Source organism: Syngnathus typhle, linkage group LG7 (assembly GCF_033458585.1).
Source record: "Syngnathus typhle isolate RoL2023-S1 ecotype Sweden linkage group LG7, RoL_Styp_1.0, whole genome shotgun sequence".
NCBI classification, from domain to species: domain Eukaryota; kingdom Metazoa; phylum Chordata; class Actinopteri; order Syngnathiformes; family Syngnathidae; genus Syngnathus; species Syngnathus typhle.
The window spans coordinates 13,290,808-13,311,770 of record NC_083744.1 but is presented as its reverse complement, the minus strand read 5'-3'; the positions used below and the strand labels follow the sequence as shown (position 1 = coordinate 13,311,770).

Here is a 20,963-nt window from a genome sequence, read left to right as displayed (position 1 = left end):
TAATAAGGAGGAGAAAGGAGAAGGCAGCAGCTGTAGCCTACAGGCCGGATTATAACAGGGGTAACTCCAATGGGTAATTTAGAATTTGAGCAGACAGCCTCTGTCTGAAGTGGGTTGTCTCATTCTTTCTATTCAAATCATGTTTTTAGTCTGCATACCAAAAAACAAAACGTGTATTTGAATACAAAGAATGAGATATGTGCGTGTTTATTTTCAATTTGTCATGTGTAATAAATAACCGTTTTTGAGTTCTTCTCTTTTTTTGCAGTTACTTTCTTTTTATTATGGAAAGTGAATTTTTCACAATATTGCAATATTGTTCTTTCTCTCCAGCGGAATTGAAAGAGAACCTTCAGAATTGTGTAGATGAGATGAATGCTCAGCATGGATTGGAGTTCATCAAAGTAGTCCATCATGACAAACAAGAAGGACTGATCAGGTCCAGAGTCAGTGGGTGGAGAGTTGCTTCAGCACCTGTGGTCGCCTTATTTGATGCACATGTGGAATTCAACACTGGTTGGTGAGTTTGAGTGAAAATACTTTTAATGTGCAAAAAAATCATCTCAATCAATGACCTATTTATCATAGCATTCTGTTGCCTGCTTGTCAGGACCAGGTGGGCATTAGTGGTAGCACCTTTAAGTAATTTACCGTATTTCCCAGACTATAAATCGCAGTTCTTTTTTCATAGTTTGTGTTCTGAGCTTGTTGCATTGTCCATTTACTTTTATGATTCATAATTACATCAGCAAGATTTACTTTTTTGAATCATGGATTGAATTCTTTTCACTAAATCAAATTAGATACAGTTCTTTGCCAAGTAGAAGCTTCTATATTTTCCTGTTGTTTGACATCCCACAGGGCAGAGCCGGTTCTTCAGCGAATAAAGGAGGACCGCACTCGGGTGGTGTCTCCCTCTTTTGACAACATCAAATATGATACATTTGAGATGGAAGAATACCCATTATCTGCTCAGGGCTTTGATTGGGAGCTCTGGTGTCGATACCTCAACCCACCAAAGTCCTGGTGGTCATTGCGCAACCACACAGCTCCAATCAGGTAAAATCAAGTGGAAGCATGAATTCTGAGTGGGTGGTCACGATTCTCCAAATCTTCAATTTGATCATTTTTTGATTCTATACTCGATTTATTTATTTTCTTACACGGCACTGGGGCCTCTGCCATTTTTAGACTCGTCAGTCACCTACTCTAATGGATGCATAATTACGCTTCTTTATTCTAGTACGACAGAAAAGCATATATCCCCCCCCAACCAACCCCGGCATCACACCACATCTTTTATAGTAAAGTTACACAAAATAGAAAATTAATGTGTGATCAGTTGTACTATTTGACATGAAGTTACCCGTTTAACCCATTTTGCATCCAGTCTGAGTTTACCCTTCTCTCTTTTTAGGAGTCCCGCTCTTATCGGATGCTTTGTGGTTGACAGGAAGTACTTTGAGGAAATTGGCCTACTCGATGAGGGGATGGAAGTTTACGGAGGGGAGAATGTGGAGCTTGGCATCAGGGTGAGTTTGTGCGCATAAACCTGCATCCAAACACGGTCAGCCACCGCATAATAGTTTGATTTTAGTAACCATTGCACATTCTTCACATCCGGAAAATAAACTTTAGTTCATCGGCATGCAGATTAAAGAGGAATAACAGTAGGTCTATTTCTTAGCGCAGGTGTTCTAACACGATTTTGGTGTATAATCGAGGCGCAGGCAGACAGATTAGGCCCACGGAGGAAGTGTATGATGTAACGTGATCGAATTCCGATCAGAAATATGACACCAGCGTGGGACAGTGACTCTCAATCCATCGAAATTCAATCCATTGAATGAATTGTAATCATTATCATCTGAATAATGTTGGGGAATTGTCCCACATGGCAGATGGCGGTGTCAATCCACAGTGGGCCAACCTAACATCTGTGAGATCTTGTAATATTTTTGACTTTTCGCACAGCGATCTACATGCCTTGCAGACAGCGTGCTACGCTTCTCTCTGCGCTGAATTTAAAGGGAATAAGGCAATGGTTCCCAAACTTTTGCAGGCTGGCGCCCCCTTGGCTCCCCATTGAATTCCTAGCGCCCCCCCCCCCCACACACACACACACAGACACATATGGAAACAAACACCTCTTTCTTGATATTTGGTATGCTGCAATTTGAAAAGAGAAAGGTTAAACACAAATGTGTATTTCACAAATAAAACCCAGTTTAGTAAACCAATTTATTTTTTAGCAGTTTTAACTGTTTCAGCAACATAGAATGGTAAATAAACATTCCACCAGTAACCTTCATTGTCTCACACTTAATATTAATGGGATGGATGTGCTTGGTGCAGGGAGATAAGATTCTCAACATCAGGCTGGAACTCACTAAGAAGAAGTCGTATATCCCCGCGGTCAGTAATTGCACGTGTTGTGTACAAATCGTCAAACAAACGTTCAAACTTCTGACTTCGGACTGCCGCCCCCCTACCGCCCCTTTCTTCCTCACCGCCCCCCCCGATCTTTCCACCGCCCCCAGGGGGGCGGTACCGCCCACTTTGGGAACCACTGGAATAAGGGGAGCCGCTTCAATTAGATGGTAAAAAAGTCGGCTGCATTTCCTCCCACGACAACGCACGCCAGCGCGAACGCCCCCTTATACCTGCTCGAATGTGGAAAAATACCCCTAAAAAATCCCACTGCAATTTGCGCTATATTTGCGACGGGCACCAATAATTGCATTTCACTCAAAAATCCAGATTGAGCATCAAGGCCTGCAGTACTGTGGGTTGATTTTACCAATTGTGAGGATGCATATTTTTATCCTGGGTTGTAAATACACATATTCACAAAAAGATGGCACCTTTTTTTTATTTTTCTGTGGCAAGCCAAGGGGGCGGTGCATTTTTGTCGAAAGAACGATGGCTTTTTTATTGAACCTGTCACTGTATGTTTCAACATGCTCAAATCCAGCCTCCTTATTAATAAAGAAAAAAACATTTTGGCAGGTTTTCCGTTTAAATTGTGTTGTTTGTTTTCTTACAGACGAATTGCAGTTTGAAGATGTGTTCATCTAAATTATTATTGATGATGTGTGTATTAAAAATATTTGATCGTTGTAGTTTTGTGAATGACAAGAGCAGCAAGTAAATCGAATTAAAAAATGTCAAATGTAATTTTCCTCTCTTTTTCTATCTCTCTCTCTCTCTCATTGTCACTCTTAGGTATGGCAGTGCGGTGGAAGCGTAGAAGTCCTTCCTTGCTCGCGGATTGCACACATCGAGAGAGCCCACAAGCCTTACACAGAAAATCTGACAGCCCTCGTGCGTCGCAATGCTTTAAGAGTGGCTGAGGTCTGGATGGACAACTATAAGAGTCATGTTTACATGGCCTGGAATGTTCCATTTCAGGTACAGTATTGGAACATAATTGTACTAAGTTCATCATGTTTTTCCTTTTCAATTACTTCACTGGTTCTTCTATATCAAACAAAATTATTTTAGGTGGAAGAACCCGCCGAAACATGTCAGGTAAAAAACACCTCAAATAATTTTGTTTGATATAGAAGAACCAGTGAAGTATTGGAACATGTTGGAAAGCACTTAACCTGAGACATTGAAGTTGATTTGACATGTAATTTGACGGTCTGCATGCTGGAGTCTTTGGTGAAGATTGACACGTGCGAATTACATTTCGAATGAACTGCAAGAAGAGCTCCACTTGCAAATGTAAACTTGGCCAGGGTGATTCAGGGTGATTGCAGATCACCGGTGTGAAGTGGGCACTTGGAAACTGCCTGTCACCCGGAATGTTTGCGTCTGTGTGACACCCCCAATAGTTGTGCTGTGATTTTAGAAATGTTTTAAGGTGATTATAGTCATTATGCCTTGACATCCGCCACGCGTGGCATCTGTCTGCCTGCACCGAGATTCAATTCAATTAACCGAAATTGCTGTATACCACGTACGCCCCACCCACGACCTTTACTGCATGGTCTACCAAATTCCCCAACTCACTAAAGGAGGCTTGTATCTGCAAAACGATCAAGATGCGCCAGTTTTTACGCCCAATTGCACATACGCTGTCTAATAAAATAGAGCCACTCATGTTTGACTGCTTCTTTCACACTAAAAGCCCAATTTATGATAGGGCAAGTGTGTGTGTTTGGGAATTTGGCAGACAGGAGCGAGGCGCCTTCTGCGTGCCTGACAATTTGGTGATAGAAAGTAGACGGCGAAAAAAGGTACGTTCCTTTTTGTGCTGGTGACAGTCTAGTTTAGTATATGAATATCGTAGACCGTGCTTGGCCTCCACAGGAATTATGCTACTGGTGTATCTGGTGACACTGGTGACCAAAGGTACACAGCATTTTAGACAACCTAAAACCAGGTCTAAGGTGAGGATGAAGATTTCGTTGGATTTAATGATTTGCCGTGACACGGATGGTTTGATAAACTTGTTAGCATGTTATTTATGCTATATTTATTTGAATAATTCTAAATATGATACGTCAGGCACGTTCTTAGTTCCATGTTTATGTAATGTTAGCATACCATACCCTTCAACCTTTTGCCTATTCTATTTTTATTTTAAATTGAATGATCAACTTCTCGACCACCAGGCTTAGTTTTTCAAAGAAAAACCTTGACAAAAATGAAATTCTATTTAATTCAAAAGCATAAAAGCACAGTTTGATTCAATTCAAATGTACATCACAAAAAGTCCGACCATGACTACTTGTAAACTACGGGCAGTCCAATTAATATTTCCAAAAATGAAATCACAGAAATGTTTTCAATCACAATTGTTGCAGCTTTCAACTTGCCACATCAATAGTCCCCGCGGTGACATGCTGGCAGTTTTTACCTTGAATGACACTCGTGTTTTTATCCGGGCTAGAGACTGGACTATGGACTGGGGCACTGGCAACTGTTTTATTGGATTTTTATTGTTGCAAATGGGAAGCACTGTGTAATTTGAGGTGTTCTGTTTGCTTATTTCAATAGAATTCAGGAATAAATATTGGGGACATTTCGGAGAGACAGGCCCTGCGATCCAAACTCAAGTGCCAACCATTCAGCTGGTTCCTCGCCAATATCTACCCTGAGCTCCGATCCTACGGTAACATAGTTGCATATGGAGTGGTAAGATTCATTTTATGTGTGCAATTCAATTCATCAGGAACATTTTGTTTCATTCAAATGCACAAAGTAGTATCAACAGAGCTGCCAGTCTATAGAAATACACTTCCAGAACAGAATTTTTAATTCCATTATGTCACAAACTTTACTGTGGGACAATTAAATACTGTATGCAAACCAATTGTCTTGTCATCATCAAATTTAAAACTTGTACTAAATGCACGACAGGACAGAGAACAATCCAGGAGCCAACTTCAGGTGTACGTCTTGAGATCTCACATTGAGGTCTTGATGGGGAAAGGGAGCAATAATGTAAAGTTTGCTTAATGCAGGCGCTCCGGAGGTACACTTTAACTAAATTGGTGTTGAATGATTATTTGTAATGGCCAATTCAGAGTGCGCCTCTTGATTTAAGTCAGATAAGATGGGCTCCAGCTCAACCATGACCATAAACATTATAAATGGACAAATGGAGACAGATATAAATACAAATATCAATAAAAGAAAATGATGGTTCCAGAAAAAAAAGCTTTTGTGAACCCCTTGTAAAACACTTTTATCTTTCTCTACACATCAGTCAGTGTCCATTTGTTGCACAATCAATGTGATGTCTGGACATTTTAAGGCCTGGTACACACAAGAAGTTTTCAAATCTTAAAAGGTAGGCCAATTGATCACTCCAAATTAGTCTTTGAAGGACTCCAAGACAGGAAATCAGGGGTTGAAAGGTTGTGGTCATATTGTATGATCTTGTCCAATAAGCTCAACAAAGAACACCACACAAAGATTTTGCTGCTCCACTACCAGTCTAGAGTCCAGTTCTCTCTCGTATGATCACATTTGATCTCACAACCGCAAAGATGAACAGGCACTTCAGCGTCCTGGTTGTCAAGGGGTTTCAAAGAAGACCAGAGACGGGAGCATTGTAAGATGGTGATGTCAGCGACAAAAGACTTGCTTTGGAAAATACGCCAAAGCCAGCAGACACAGCTTCTTTCCCCAGGCTGTCGCTCTGATGAACTCACACCACTCATAGAGTCTCAGAGACATCACTGGGCAATAATATCATGTTCTTGCCACTTCAATGTTGTTAGTCACTTAAATGTTGTGCAGAGGCTGGGATCAACCTGAATCAAATTCCTTGTTTGGCATGCACAAACTTGCCCAATAAAGCTGATTCTGAAGTGAGGTGAGGTGAGGCTACTTTCTGCCACGACTCTCTCGCCCAACCGGAAGTGTGCGAATTCAGCTTTTATGACTGAAATTATTCATTGGAAGAATGATCAATTTGTATCTTTTTTCATTCAGATATTTGTTCTAACTATCTACTTGTTTAATCATTCCAATTTTTTTAATCACATCTTTGTCTTTTTTCTCTCCCTTTGAATTTCACAGTTGAAGAATAGTCTCAGAAATGACCTTTGTTTGGACCAAGGACCCGACACTGACAACATACCCATCATGTATATCTGTCATGGTATGACAGCACAGGTTCGTGAGCCGTCATTTAACTTTGGTTCCCTTCATTCTGCCGTTCACTTCATTCTGTCAGTCCAGTGGCCTTGGCAGTGGCAGAGCTTTGAAAAGGCCGTGGGGAGACGGGGGGGCTACTAACATATCTTCATGGTGAGGCAATGCCAGAGTGCCTACTGTAATGATTGACCTATTTGACCTAAATACTTGACCTATTGTGTATAAATCTGGGGATCAACATCCAAAACTTACTGGATACACAAACTTCTTTTACAGTATTTTACAGAAAGTACCTTTAAATAATAAAGTAGCTTTAAATGATAATTTGTGACAGACATCTTATTTTAACTATGGTCAACTCTATATTTAATGTCTATAATATATGTAATCATAACAACAAAATGTTTGACACACCCAAAGGGCTCGCAGAAAAAAATTCCCGTTCAAGGTTGGCAAAAAAAGAACGCTAAACAGCAAACCAACATTAAGTAATGTTTTGTTTTCAATATTTTTTCATATGTTGATTTTCTTTCCTAGTTTTCTAAGATCCCCCCGGTTCAAAGCAAAAACTATATTGAATGTTTATTGTTGTGCGTAACTCAAATTGTTAAGGTTGACACAGAAAAATATTATCTTTCTATCATTCTATCACATCTTTAAACTTTTTTAGCGAGAGATGAAAGAATTTGGGAATCTAATCAATATATCCACCAACTTTGCTCTTAATAGATGTCATCACTTATGCCGCTTGTGTCATCAAAATGCAATTTCAAGCATCATTTGCCTTCATCTTTTTAAAGTGATTTACGGAAAAGCAACATCCACTTCAAACAGCTACTTCTCTTGGGGAGGGAAAAAAAGCAGCAAATAGCCACAATGCAATTGAAATGACACATTTTATTGTAAAAGGTTCAAATCATGCCCCACCTTGGGTGTCATGTGTACACACAAGAACTCTGGAGCTTTAATAGTGTGGCTTGAACCAATGTGTGTGTGTGTGTGTGTGTGTATAGTAGGCTATCTTCTTTGCTTTAAGCACAGTGCCCCATAACTTAAAAAAAATAGAACATTGAGAAGCCCACACTAAATCAACTTGCAAAGTAAATTTCAAATTTCCTTTCATTTCTTCTCTGTATCATTAATAGCATGCAGCAACCTATCTGTAAAACTGATTTTTGGCCACAACCGTTTCATCACAAAACAATTTGGACTCATTAGCAAGATTTGTTTCCTCTGGCTGACTAGGTTTATTGGAGATAAAATAAGCACACAGCATAGATTCTATGGTCTCGGCGGCTACAAGCTGCCAAGAAGAATAATCATGCAAGCAAAGCCATCCAATGTTTGCCGCGAGGACTATTTATCACTATTTTGCAACACTAACGTGTCCAAGAATAACCGACACAGATTCTACTGTTGCCCCCAATGCAATGTGAGATTCTACTTAAAGTAAGATATGTGGAGCTAAAAAATGAAAATCTGTAATCAGGACAAAACGGCCGCAATGTATGTGCTAAATACCCTTTCAATTAATTTCACATCTGGCTTTTTAAAACGTTTTCAGCAACGTTGCAGATAAAGAGCTACGTCGTTTTTCTGCAATCACTCTTTTGTTTATTTTCCTAGAAATACGTACCCCTGCCCCAGAAATGGTGAATGCTGTTTTTGTATCACATTATCAGACCTTAAACTGCATTGAGCGTGTGGTATTCTGCATACCAGGGTAAATTGTGTGTGGGTGCGTTGGTGGTACTATTTTGGATGGCATCGCAAAATATCATTTTTTGCGTTTACATAATTGGTGATTTTAAGAGCGTTAGGAATCCCTAAGGCTCGTAATGTGCAGCCAACGTTGTAATGGATGTTGGTGATGCTGTCCTTTTCTTATGGTAACATATAAAACATTTGCCAGATATAAAAAATGGCCACCATCTCTTTGGTCTTTTCTTCATCCTTGAAATTTGATTTTCTTTTTTTTCATGCCCTGATTGATATGTTTGCTTCATACAGTCTTGTTTTGACTTTTTTTCAACTAGCTTGTGTAATTGTAACGACTTGTTGATATAAACCAACCAGCCGTCAGTTGGGGGGGGGGGGCAATCTGACAGCGCCGTCGACACACAGCAAGCGGTGAAGGGGCGGCGTCCGTCACGAGCAGGTCGAGAAATGAATGAATTTCAAACTCCACATAAGACAGCCGGAACCAGAATCGGCCACCATGCCCAATACGTTTCTTACATAACCTTCATTTGAAAATATTTTTTTTACAGTCTCATCCAAGACAATTGGATGTGGTTAATTTCATATTAAAGGAGAGCGTCTTGGAAAACTGAGCTAGTGTAAGAGTTTGAAGCAAAGTAATATGTTTACCAAATGAAAGTCTTTTGTTCAATCTTGCATTGCAGTAGAAAATGCCATTTCAATGATTATGATCTTGAATTAAAAAAAAAAAATCTGCAGTTCACATAGTCCCACACGCCATAGCGCTCGCTCCCTGGCGCACTTTTGTCCTCCACTCATCCCGAGTAACCTCTTCATTATGTGGAATCGATTTTACAGCTGGTGTGTATGTGCTTGTTTGTCTCCTCACGACCGGGCAGATGGCTGGGGATATGCCACATCAGTTATTCTACTGGCATCGCCTATTGTCATAAAAAGATAACGTGGAGCCCCCCTCACGATAATCATTTTCAAATCTAGGTCTCAAACATGTGGGTGTCTCTAAATTGTTCGTAGATTATAATCATTATCATGAAGTGAAAGAAGAATCAAATGTAATTTTGCACAGAAAGTATGTTTGTTGACAGTACAGCGATCCCTCGTTTTAGATGCGTTCCAGAACCACCCACGAAAAGCCAAAATCTGAAACAATATATGTATGATTTAGATATCTCCAACACGTGGTATTTCTTGTTGGCCGCGAGAAGGCATGGATATATTGCAAGTCAATTAGAAGAGTGGTTTTTCCTTGCCAAGCAATGCAATGTGTCCATCTTCAGAATTACCATACTACTCTAACTTGGGTGACATCATGCATCGCAAAACCAAAGTGAGTCACAGTTGCACATGAATCTTCTGCTGCATTGTGGTCCCATACACAAGGCTTTGTAAACCCTTCTCCAATACTTTTACGCAACGTAAACCTTTCCCGTTCCCTTAATAACCATTACCACACTGTTCTGTGCATGTATTGTACATTTACAGTAAATAAAAGAAAAACCGTGATATTTCCACGTGTTCCGACTCCTTCTGCACCGGTTGGTGCTTCTACCCTCGTGCTTGAACTCAGTCACATCCGCAGTGACGCACATTGCTCAGAAGTATGCCTCGTGTATTTAAACGCCGTTCTCCCGTCACTTATAAACCCACGAAGTAGAGCATTCTCAAAAGGTGACGTGGTGAGGGATCGCTGTATAGTATATACAATACTCAACAAAATAAAAATAAAGAAAAATCAAGGCCATAGCCTTCCTGCATTCTGTTCTGAACAGGACCAATCCACTAAGCCACCTTTCTTATTCATGGCTGCTGCCAGCAGGAATGTTTTACTCTGGCCTCTGTCCTTTTTTTTTTCATTTTGCAGTCTGTGTGGATAAAGAGTGGATGGATAGAATCGCAATGCACCGAACAAACGTGATACGGTTGCAATGATCCATAAAGGTCTTTTCTGTACTTAGTTACAAAGAAAATGTCATAAATGATCGAACCATCCATCTAGACTTGTGCGTTATAGACAAACATCCCGATGAAGGTAATTATATCCTGCTAAAGATATATAACCTGATATACTATTTTTCCTTAAAATTGTATGAAGTAACCAGCAATATTCTATTATTATTCTAATTTCTAATTATTCATAAAATACATATGTAGAATACATAATACAATAAATAAAAGTTGAATAAAATATCCAGGACCAGATAAATGCCATTGCGGAATTTTCCCAGAATACATACTTTCAAATTCTGGTTGCATACAAGCCGATCCAGCTTCTTGATATTTAGGGCACGTGTAATGTAGTACACAAATGTAGTACTCAGACACCCGTGCACTACTCTGAGAGTATTACCGATCTCATTCATTTCTGAACACAGCCAGCACTGATGCATCGTGTCCCCACTTGGGGCACGTACTCCACACTTGGAAAATACTTTCAAACGCCCTTCATTTTTGTCAGTGTACTGTATTTATGTACTTGATTTATTTGTAGGCCTGTCACGACAACTATTTTGTCCGGACGTTATATTTACCTATAAACTGTCATGACAAACTATTTTTTTTGTTGTTGTGTTTTTTTTTTTTTTTTTTTTTTTTTTTTTTTATAAATGACACTAATATAGGGATGATGTTTGAGGAAAAATAATTGTCTGTGTGCCATGTGATTGGCTGGTGACCAGTTTGGGGTGTACCCCGCCAACCACCTAAAGATGGCTGGGATATGTCATAGCAACGATATAACCCAACCTGTCTTGAAGGCTTCCCTCCTCCTTTGCCAGTAAATGCATCCATGTGTCTGCTTAACACATCCCTATTCCTCCTGCAAGTGCTTTTAAGGCAGTCTGACAGGAGGCATTACAAAACCATTTGTGGGCACTTAAGCAGCTGTCCATTGAAACACGCAGTGCTTATTGCACTTATTTGTCAATATGGTCAAAGAAACAAATAACATACTCATCACACTCAAAGGCATGCACTCAGCTGTCTGTCATGCTTTGTGAGTGTTTTAAAAGCCTGTTGTGTGGCTTCTTTCCGCTATCCTTCTAGGCATGTCCTTTTCCTGCAAGAAGCTTATCAGCCCCTTCAAAAACATGTACACTCTCTCCTCTGGAAACACTCAAAGGGTCAGTGTAGTTATTCCACTGAACAAACCTGCACCTTCACTGGTTCTGTTTGATCTCGGTTTTTGTGAGCATTGGATGTCAACATTGATCCTTCTTATTACACTCACGTCAGGTTCCAGAGGATTTTTCGGTCTTCTGTCAGGCTCAGGCACATTTATGTCTGGATTTAAGATTACCTGCATTGTATTTGATTTGCATCACTAGACCTTTAGAAGGCTTCAAAACTAGGTCAACCACTGAATTCATTAGTGCATCCCTATGTTGTTGTTGTTTTTTGCAGGTATGCAAATGTTTGCAGCCAGTATGTACATTTATTTCCCTGACCTCTCTTATCTCTTATTCATGCCCTGGTTCTGGGAGAGAAAAAAAAAACGTATTGTTTTCCTCAGGCTTCCCGCATCATTAGACCAATTAACTGTAAACGTGTTTTTGTAAGAACTTGGAAATGCTCCCAACTGTAACCTTGGTGAGTTTTTTTAAGTAAAAACATCTACAGTTATGTATATTGGCATGACATGTGGCGGGTCGTATCTGGCCCCCGGGCCTTGAGTATGACACTTGTGCTGTAAACATACAATAGGTAATAATTAATTTAGTTAGGTATAATCGTAAAACACAATAAACGTATTGTGCTTGACAGAGGCCAGTCGGATTACACTTTTTATCCGGATGCATATTTTTTGTTGTGACACTTAAGATTGACTGTTACATTTGCGCGTTTACAACATCGTTCGCCTGTGATTCAAATTTCGAATCACTGCAAAGCTAGTTGCCGGAACCGCTCATGAAAAATAGATGCACTGTGTGACAGTTCAGCGTGTGCGTGGGCCTTAGGCTGAGAGTTGGGATGCACTCTCGGCTGATCACCATTAAAAATAAGACTGACAGATACAGACATCACCCTTTCCTGCTCAAATTCATGCCAAAGGTCAATCTTAGTAAGTATTTGCTGAATAGAATACGCTATTGTACCAGTGGCCTAAGTCAGTGACTCTGTTCCAAATTAGTATGCATAAATGCACAATTTATGTTAAATAAATGTCAGTTTTAAATATTTATACATTGTTTCTTCTGTCTAGTTAGATCACTGATACACTGTAAATCCCGGAAAGGCCTGTTTATTCCGTTATCAAATTAGTTGGATTAGAATAAATTGTTTAAGGCCTTTATATACATGATTAAACAAGTCACACTTTTTATGCCAAATGGAATATCTGGTTGCTGATGAAAAGGCAAAAGAATGAAAACACTGGAAATGTCAAGAAAAATGTTTTTGAAAAAAATGGTAATATTGAACTAAAATATAGAAGTTAATTGTTGATGAGGAAAATACTTTGCCACTGTAATTACTCATTTGAAATATGTGAGGCAGTAATGTAACCCCTTATTCTGTTTTTTTTTTGGGGAGAGTCTTGTGCGATAAAATATTTTTCTGTTTCCATGTAGAATGTGTATTACACTAGTTCCCAGCAACTTCACCTTGGAGTGCTGAGTCCAACCATTGATGATGATGACAACAAGTGTCTGGTGGATGTGAACAGCAAACCCAGATTGCTGGAATGCACCTATGCAGCCGTCAAGCACATGAAGCTTACCTGGACTTTCACTCCGGTAAAGAAGTTTAATTTCAGTATCACATTTTTAACCAGAACAATCAAACAATTTCTGTCCTGAGAAATTTCAGACTTGTAAAGTAAGCATTCAGGGGAGCTTCTTGCTTTTGCGATATTTTGAGCAACATAAGACAGCTTATTTATTTAGTGCATTTTATCAGAAAGGCAAGAAAAGATAAAAAAAAAAAGGTTTAATTATGCAGCAAAACAGCGATAGACGAATAAGATAAATGAATACATGAATACAATAAGTAAAAAGTAGTGCATATAAAGTGTTACATTAGTTTTATGACTATTTGTCAGTTTCAGCAGATTTTGTAAGTCAGCAAATTCTTTTGCAGTGACTGCATAAATGTGATGTGTGACACTTTACTATTTTAGCCACCATAATGTTACTGTTAGGTGTTAAAATTGGGTTTCTTCTTTTCTTAAATATATTCAGATAGACAGTGATGTTCTACAGTGGCACAGAAAATTGTATTGCTATGTTTTATATTCATAACAATTAGGTTCTGGAACGTATACAACACAAACTAGGATTTTGGTGATGCCATAAAACGCGAGTCCTTCTGTCTTCTCGACTCCCACACGCCAGCCGCAGTAATGTGTTCAAAAACACTCTTTACAGCACAACAGAACGGTGCATACACACACATTGTGACCCAGTTCCTTACAATATGTCCATTTATCTCTTAAGTGGCCCAATCCAACTCTCCAACTCTGCCATTTTGTTCCTACGTGAGCTGGATTGGCTGGTGTTTGCAGAAGTTGAGGATAAAGAGGATGAATACTCTTCACACATTACCGAAAGCACGGAGGTGGAGAGCGGGTGGGCGTTAACTTGACGACATAAAGCAACTGAAACAGACAACTTGGCTGTAGCCTGCATCAGCGTTGGACTACATGCGGGTGAAGCTGAACATTTAACCAAACTATTTGTAGGAAGTGGTGGAAAGGACCGTCTTGACGTCCATTGAGGGTCAACATGGAAGCACATCCACTGTGTTCAGGGGCCCTGAAAATGGGGTAGTGGAAGTTCTGCGTGTCTTGGCCAGGGATAGGAAACTTTAGTCCTCAAGAGGCACGTTCCTGCCTGTTTTAAAAGTATCCCTTGTTAGATTTTGTCCCAGTTCTTTATGTATACCAGCGACATTAATGACGTAGGATCCCGTCGACGAGTATTCTCGTCAACCTATTTTTAATTTATTAATGGGTAGATAAGACTCCCGGCCACCTCTCCACTTAAAAGTCTATAGAGCAATGGAGAATGTAGCTGTGGTGTTATGGAGGAAGAAGTCTGAGAGTGAGAGAAAATGGCGATGGAGCGAATTTAGAGGAGATGCCTGTAAGTACGCAACAGAGATGTAAGTCCGCTTTAATAGCCACCGCCGGCTCGGGCATACACATTCGAGTTTTGGAACATGGTGAAACATTTGGCTTTCAGGCAGCTTACAATCGAGCAAATGATTGCTTGTCGCGCAGGCGGTACAGCAAAATGATGGGAGGTGATGGCTGTCGTGAGTACACAACAGAAACAGGCATCAACTTCAAAAGCCACTTAAGTGGCAATTGTTTGTGCGGATGAATCGCCGTCATCTGACGAGTATTCTGATGCAGGATAGAGTGGTGCACAAATACGTCCCTTGTAAATAGCAAAACACGCATGTGAGCACACGGGCACAAACATCTCTGTAAATAGCCCAAAATTTGTAAATAGGTTATCAAATGTGAAAATGTTGCTGTTTGCGTACATTATCAAATATGTATAAATAAATATTTTTTGCCATCAAAAACACATTTTTATTATTTTTGTTCATGTTTTATAGAAGGGAAGGGTTGTTGAGATGTTTGAGATATCACTAAACCAAAAAATATAACTAGATAATAACTAAAAAACGGTATAAGGTAGAATCACTGCACTCCCTTAGTGTTGGTTTTCCTGCTATATATTTTTTGAAATTGTCAAATACATGGTCATTAACCTTATCACCCATTCCAGGCGTTACCTGGTTTCAAATGATAAAAGTCTGACAAAAACAGACATTCCAATCCTAGTCAGAAGTTTGTTTTCACGTCTTATTTATTATACAGTTTATGTATCGGCACAGTTTATGCCTTTTACAATGACTTGATTAAACATGCAGCTAACGGCTTGCCAGCCAATCAGCAGTCTTTTTGGGGGGGAATGGCTTTCTGGCTGACTGTCAGAATGACCCTCTGATTAACCGGTGCACCGGCTTTAATAGCAGGGAATCAATGGTGCATTCCAACAGTGCACCTTGCAGAATGACAGTGTTGCCTCACTGAATTGAGAGCAAAGGTCTAGACAAATACCAAGTGTGAGTGTCTGCTTATATAAAGTAAGCATTTTTGCCTAACGTTTAGATTTAGATGGGACTATCTTTTGTCTGAAGAGGCAAAATGGCTTTGTTTTTGAGTAAATAAGTCACTATCCCCGCAATGTTTTGTCTACAAAAACATTTGTGGTTGACTGCCTGACAAAATAAATGGGAGATTGGCTGAATGAGCAAATAAAACAATCGTTTTTCCAGCTCAACAAGATGTTTGTTCAGGCAATAACTGCTCCCAAAATACTACAAAATTTAATTACTGTCATTTGCTGTCCTGTCTATCTTGGGAAGTTGTAATAAATGCAAATTGGCGGGTGGCTATGGTTTGTAAATTATGTGATTTCAAACCACTGACCTCGCTTTCTCTACCAAGACATGGCTGCTGCCTTGACTAATATGGAATGCTTGCATCTATGTAAAATCAATGCTCTGCAAGAACAGGCACACTGGTTTAACATTCAATTCACATTAATATTTTATTTCCAAGATGATAAGTAGATATTCTTCGTCATTAAGCTAGTCACTAAAATGTTGTGTGTGCCACAAATTTGACAAATTTTATCATTTTTTGTGGTGAATGTTACAGAAGTTCCCGTATTTAACAAAGTTTTTTTCTTTTTATTTTGTATTTTTTAGTCACTCTTCTACGTATTAAGGCAAAATATTTATTTTTACGAGATGTGTGCGTGCATGAGTGAGTGTGTCCGTGCTCGTAGGCCAAATGCCAATAACCTTCACCATTAACATCTTCATTTGTGTGGCCTCATTTCAATGGTGCTCTAAAATATCCCTTGTGCAACACAAAAGTAACTTAAAGGTCAGTGGCTATTGTAGTCTGTGGGAAATAAGGCTTAGTCAACCAGGACATCGATTCTCCATGCTTTCGCTGTGTGTGGAGTGTGAACACTAAAGTCTGTCAGGCTATCCCTACCTAGACAGCCTTTCAATATGTGGGCAAATGTCTCCCTGCAAGGGACATGAGAATCAATAGCTTTTGCAGAGCTGGACTGTTGTACTGATTAAGGGGCATCTTCTGAAGCATGGATTGCCAAGGTCAGGCCCATTGTGTGCTTATTTTAAATGTAACAAGTGATACAGCCCACATTGAGCTTTTGCATGTTTGAATTGTGTGTCTTAAGACACCTGGGAAGACTTTTGACTTGTGTGGAGGGGATTATAGGATGATCTATAAAAGTATGTGTCCTTTACTTTGTGTTGATGAAAAATGGAGCGATGTTAATGAAGTACGTATTTATTCTTTACTCAGTAGATTTACGCAGTAGATTGTGCAGATGCTCATATTTTCATGGCTCATTTGTGTTAATGAGCCTTTATTTGACCACATTGATTGATTGGAATGTTAAAGAAAAGAAGACAAATGTTGAAGTGGCCCTACATCCTTCATTTATTTCTGCATGCAGCCCAGGATGGAAAAAGTTTGAACACCCCTGTAATGTACAAAACACTTTGGTTTTATAAGCAAGGCTGTCTTTCTGAAGACCGCAGTAAGCTTGATGGTAATAGGTTGAGTCTGCTCTCCTGAGACCTTGTAAACTCATTAAAATGTGTTACTGTTCCTGCAATATCACTAAGGAACCTAGGCTCAAGGCTCTGTCATATCGCAAACAAACAAACTTGTCGTCATGGTTTCACGCACACAAAGTAGATGTAGGTACTCCTATTAAATTATAGTGAAGCCATTTTATTTAAAGTGGCATTGGTTTGAACAAGTTTAGGACGCAGACATTTTTGCATTCATGCTATAACTCAGTCCACTTTTAGATTTATTGGAAGCATCAGAGCGGCAACATTGCAAAACCTCAAATACAGTAGACAGCAAAAATATGAAAGCAATGTTTCTTGCATGGTAACAAAACATTCTTGCAAATAGTGGGATGAAATTAAGTTGTTGTTTGTTTGGGTTTTTAAAGAAATGCACAATATAGAATTGTGGGGGGTTTTTTGGTCTGATGTGAAAACAACACCAGCAATGCAATTACAATAATTATTTCTCAAATGATAAAAACAGAAATTTGCTTTATGGAAAGAAAAGTGTTTTTTCTGTCAGTAAGTGTTTTTTCTGTGAATGTCTGCCTCTCTAGGACGGCTCCATCCAGAACACGGAGTCTCAACATTGTCTGGAGATGGTGGAAAGCAGTCAATCCCAGTTTAGTTTCCAGCTTGCCATTCAGGACTGCAGCGGACAAAAGTGGACCATCACTAACATACTGACTGTCCTACCCCAGTGAAGACATTTTGGGACATCTTCATTGGAATGGAAAAAGACAGACTCAGCTGCTACAAAACAAAAAGCTGCAAAGAACAAAAATTTGCGTTGTATGGGTAAGGAAATAATTCAATCTGAAACTTACCGTCGGTTCCTTTCTAATCATTTTATACCTGCAATATCTCGTGAGGGGAGACACTCACAGATGAATCATGCTCACTAAACTTCTCATTCTGTAGAATGTAGGAGAAACACAATTTCATATTCCAGGGAATAGACCCATGAAATCCCCAGCTGGTTATTACAGAAACTCCGCTCGATATAAAATTTCTCCAGTTCCGCCCCGACTATCACGTAACTAAACCAAATTCAGTTTGGATGGTTCCAATCTGCTTGTGGGCTTAGGTCCACCTATTCTCGACAACATTATGGGTGATATGCAATTGAGTTAACTGCTATTCTGCGCATGATGTTCACAAGCTCCATGGCCTTGTACCAAGCCAAGTCGCAATATGCTCCAGAACAAACTTGCATCCATGAAATGGATGGATGCCATTATAACAGTAGACTCAGCGGATCTGTTTAGACCACTTTACCTTCCCACGTACCCATAACATACTGTACGTTGGTTCATTACAGTACATTTCTTTTTGTTGCACAAATGAAGCAATTACTCATTATTACCAGATCAGTTATTATTAGTTCTTGGTTGATTTATTGATCATCGAATTGTATACCATTAGATCGTATTTCAGTGCAGAGGACAAATATGTATGTATATTCGATTTTCTCATGGTTAAAGCGGATCTCAAAATGTAATGGCAAAAAGGGAGTACAGATTTAAGTAGGCCTACTGTCTTTCACTTTCTTTAGTGTGGAATAAATTCAGTCAGAGGCAGAGCTGTCTGTCATTTTAAGTCCACTCCAATCAGGACGGGCAGCTACACAGACAGCATTGTTTTGACTCTCTACAGCTTGACTAAGAATTACAATCAGAATTATCTTCACTGACCAAGTACTGCATGTTAAAAACACACAAATGATCTCCAGTTATTGGAATTACTTTAGTACTTTTAAAAAGAAAAAAATATATATAAAGCAACATAAAATGGGCAAAAATGCAGTCGTACTTTTTTGGGGGAGAATCGGGTTATGCAACTGACAGTTATAATGACAAATGCACTATTCTAAAATTAAGAAAATCAATATTACTGGTATGACAGAGATGTTTGACAATAGAAATACCAGTCGATTTTTTAAGAAATGAATGACAATCAATTGGAATCCCAGCTGGAAAAAAACAACATGTGAATGCACAGCAAGCAGTCTCTGCTTGAACAGCTTTGAGGTGCCCTTCTCAGTGATAAATTGGCTTTACTTGAGGAGAGAGCACTTGTACCTTCAAGATACTTACGTGCTTTTATGCTGTCACCTCACTCACACAATGATTTATGGTTAAGTGAAACAAACAAATCATTCATACACTGATGGTGCAGCACCACAGCGACTGTAGGGAACAAGAAAGAGCACGACAAAAAGCCGACATACGACGACTACATGCCACCCACGCGCACAGTTTGACTCCATTTTGCAATGGACTTTTGCTGGAAATGAAAATAGTGTTGCTTCTGGGCTTCTTCATTAAGGTCAAAAACCACACCACCTTAGGGTTTGAACCTGTGCCCTCAATTACATGGGCGTACTGTAATGCAAATGTGGAGAGTTACAGATGCACTCACACTTTTAAATATTTGCAAGAGTTACATGTGTAAAAATACGTTAAAATGAAAATAAATAAATTAGCCAGTGAAAATGACTACCAAATGCTTGAGTGACGACTAATGCATTGAATAGTATCAATCAAGGAGCAGATAAAGTCAAACTTGTGCTTCATTTTTGTATGCGGGCGGCAGTTCAACAGTTTTATTTATTTATTTATTTATTTATTTATTTATTTATTTATTTATTTATTTATTTATTTATTTATTTATTTATTTATTTATCTATTTATTTATTTATTTATCAGTCTGTCTGTTTGTCTGTCTGTCTGTCTGTCTGTTCGCTTGTTTATGTTTTTATTGATTTGCTTACTTATTTAAAAGCATGTCCAGTGGATTTTCTTTTCGTTGGACAACAGATTGTTTTCAATGCTATTTTTAATCACCATTATTATGTGTTTATGCCATCGTGCATGTAAATTATATGGTGTAATTATAAAATATACAAACATGTGATCCACAAGTATTTATTACATATTTTGTGTACTACCTAACTTGTTCATAGGTAGGCACAAATATATTATTTTTAAATCATCTATATTTTTGGCTTTTGTGGATTTGACAAAATGACTGCAGGTCACTAATAAATCTCCGAAGGCATTATCAAACATCAGTTTGAAACTGACTCTTAAATGTTATATTCTTCTTCAGTCCAGTCGGGCGCAGGTACTGATTCAAATCTGTTTAACATAGACAAACAAATGAAAAATATTTGTATTTTAATTTCAGCTGTGCACTTCTCAGCTACTGTGTAGCATCCGTTATCAAACGTGTTAAATCTCCTTGTGACTCCGGTTTTACAACCTGACATTTTTGTAGTTTTGGGGGAGGCTGTTGTGATATAAAAAAGTTCAAGCTATTTTATTAGTGTATGAAAATTATACTATTTACGAGAAGTGAAAATAAAGCTAGACTGTACCACAAACTCAATGCGTCCACTATTTTAAATCTGCTGGAGGGATGGTGTCTTGTACTACTCTTGCTTAATTTATTTTGACTTGCATGGTCAATAATAAGGTGTTTGCATCTTGGTTAAACGTGAGTTTGATACAGATGAGAAAACACAGTAACAGAAATTCTAACTTTATCCAGAACGTACAAAGGACAGGATATTTAAGCCATGGTACACCCGAGACTGGTTGCCAGTCAATCCTAGGTCCCGTGGAAAAACCATTCACATTCACCGCAATGAACAAATGAGGAGAATTTGCAAACCCTACACAGGAAGGCCAGAACCTACATTGGAACCCCAAACCTCAGACGCACTATCTACGCATCACAGAAATGATTTTAACAAAGCGAATGTAAAGGGTGAAAGGTCTGACGTATAATGTTTGTTATTGTGGGGTTTTTTTTTTTTGTCTTCAGCTGGACTAACCTAAAAACACAATTGGACAGAGTTTTAAGTCAGAATTTATGAATTGGTTCTGCCAGTCTCCTCTTTATTGATAATTAGCAAAAAACTAGGCACAGTTGGACCCGAAGTCATAGAATTCAGATTTCAATTAAAGCAATCAGAAAATGTTCACAGTAAACAA

The 20,963-nt window shown here is 38.9% G+C and overlaps 1 protein-coding gene across 2 annotated transcripts in view; it reads left to right on the top strand.

The window, feature by feature from the left end:
- The window catches only part of galnt18a (UDP-N-acetyl-alpha-D-galactosamine:polypeptide N-acetylgalactosaminyltransferase 18a), a 43,735-nt gene extending 23,385 nt beyond the window's left edge, over positions 1-20,350 (top strand). The window contains exons 4-11 of one of the 2 annotated variants that reach the window (XM_061284328.1): positions 334-520; positions 862-1,059; positions 1,418-1,532; positions 3,226-3,411; positions 5,008-5,145; positions 6,538-6,633; positions 12,903-13,067; positions 17,523-20,350. In XM_061284328.1, the coding sequence (XP_061140312.1) occupies positions 334-520; positions 862-1,059; positions 1,418-1,532; positions 3,226-3,411; positions 5,008-5,145; positions 6,538-6,633; positions 12,903-13,067; positions 17,523-17,669 (1,232 nt within the window). In that variant the 3' untranslated portion in view covers positions 17,670-20,350. The remainder of the gene's footprint in view (positions 1-333; positions 521-861; positions 1,060-1,417; positions 1,533-3,225; positions 3,412-5,007; positions 5,146-6,537; positions 6,634-12,902; positions 13,068-17,522) is intronic. The other variant, XM_061284329.1, reaches the window with a different exon arrangement.
- The last annotated feature ends 613 nt before the right edge of the window (positions 20,351-20,963 follow it).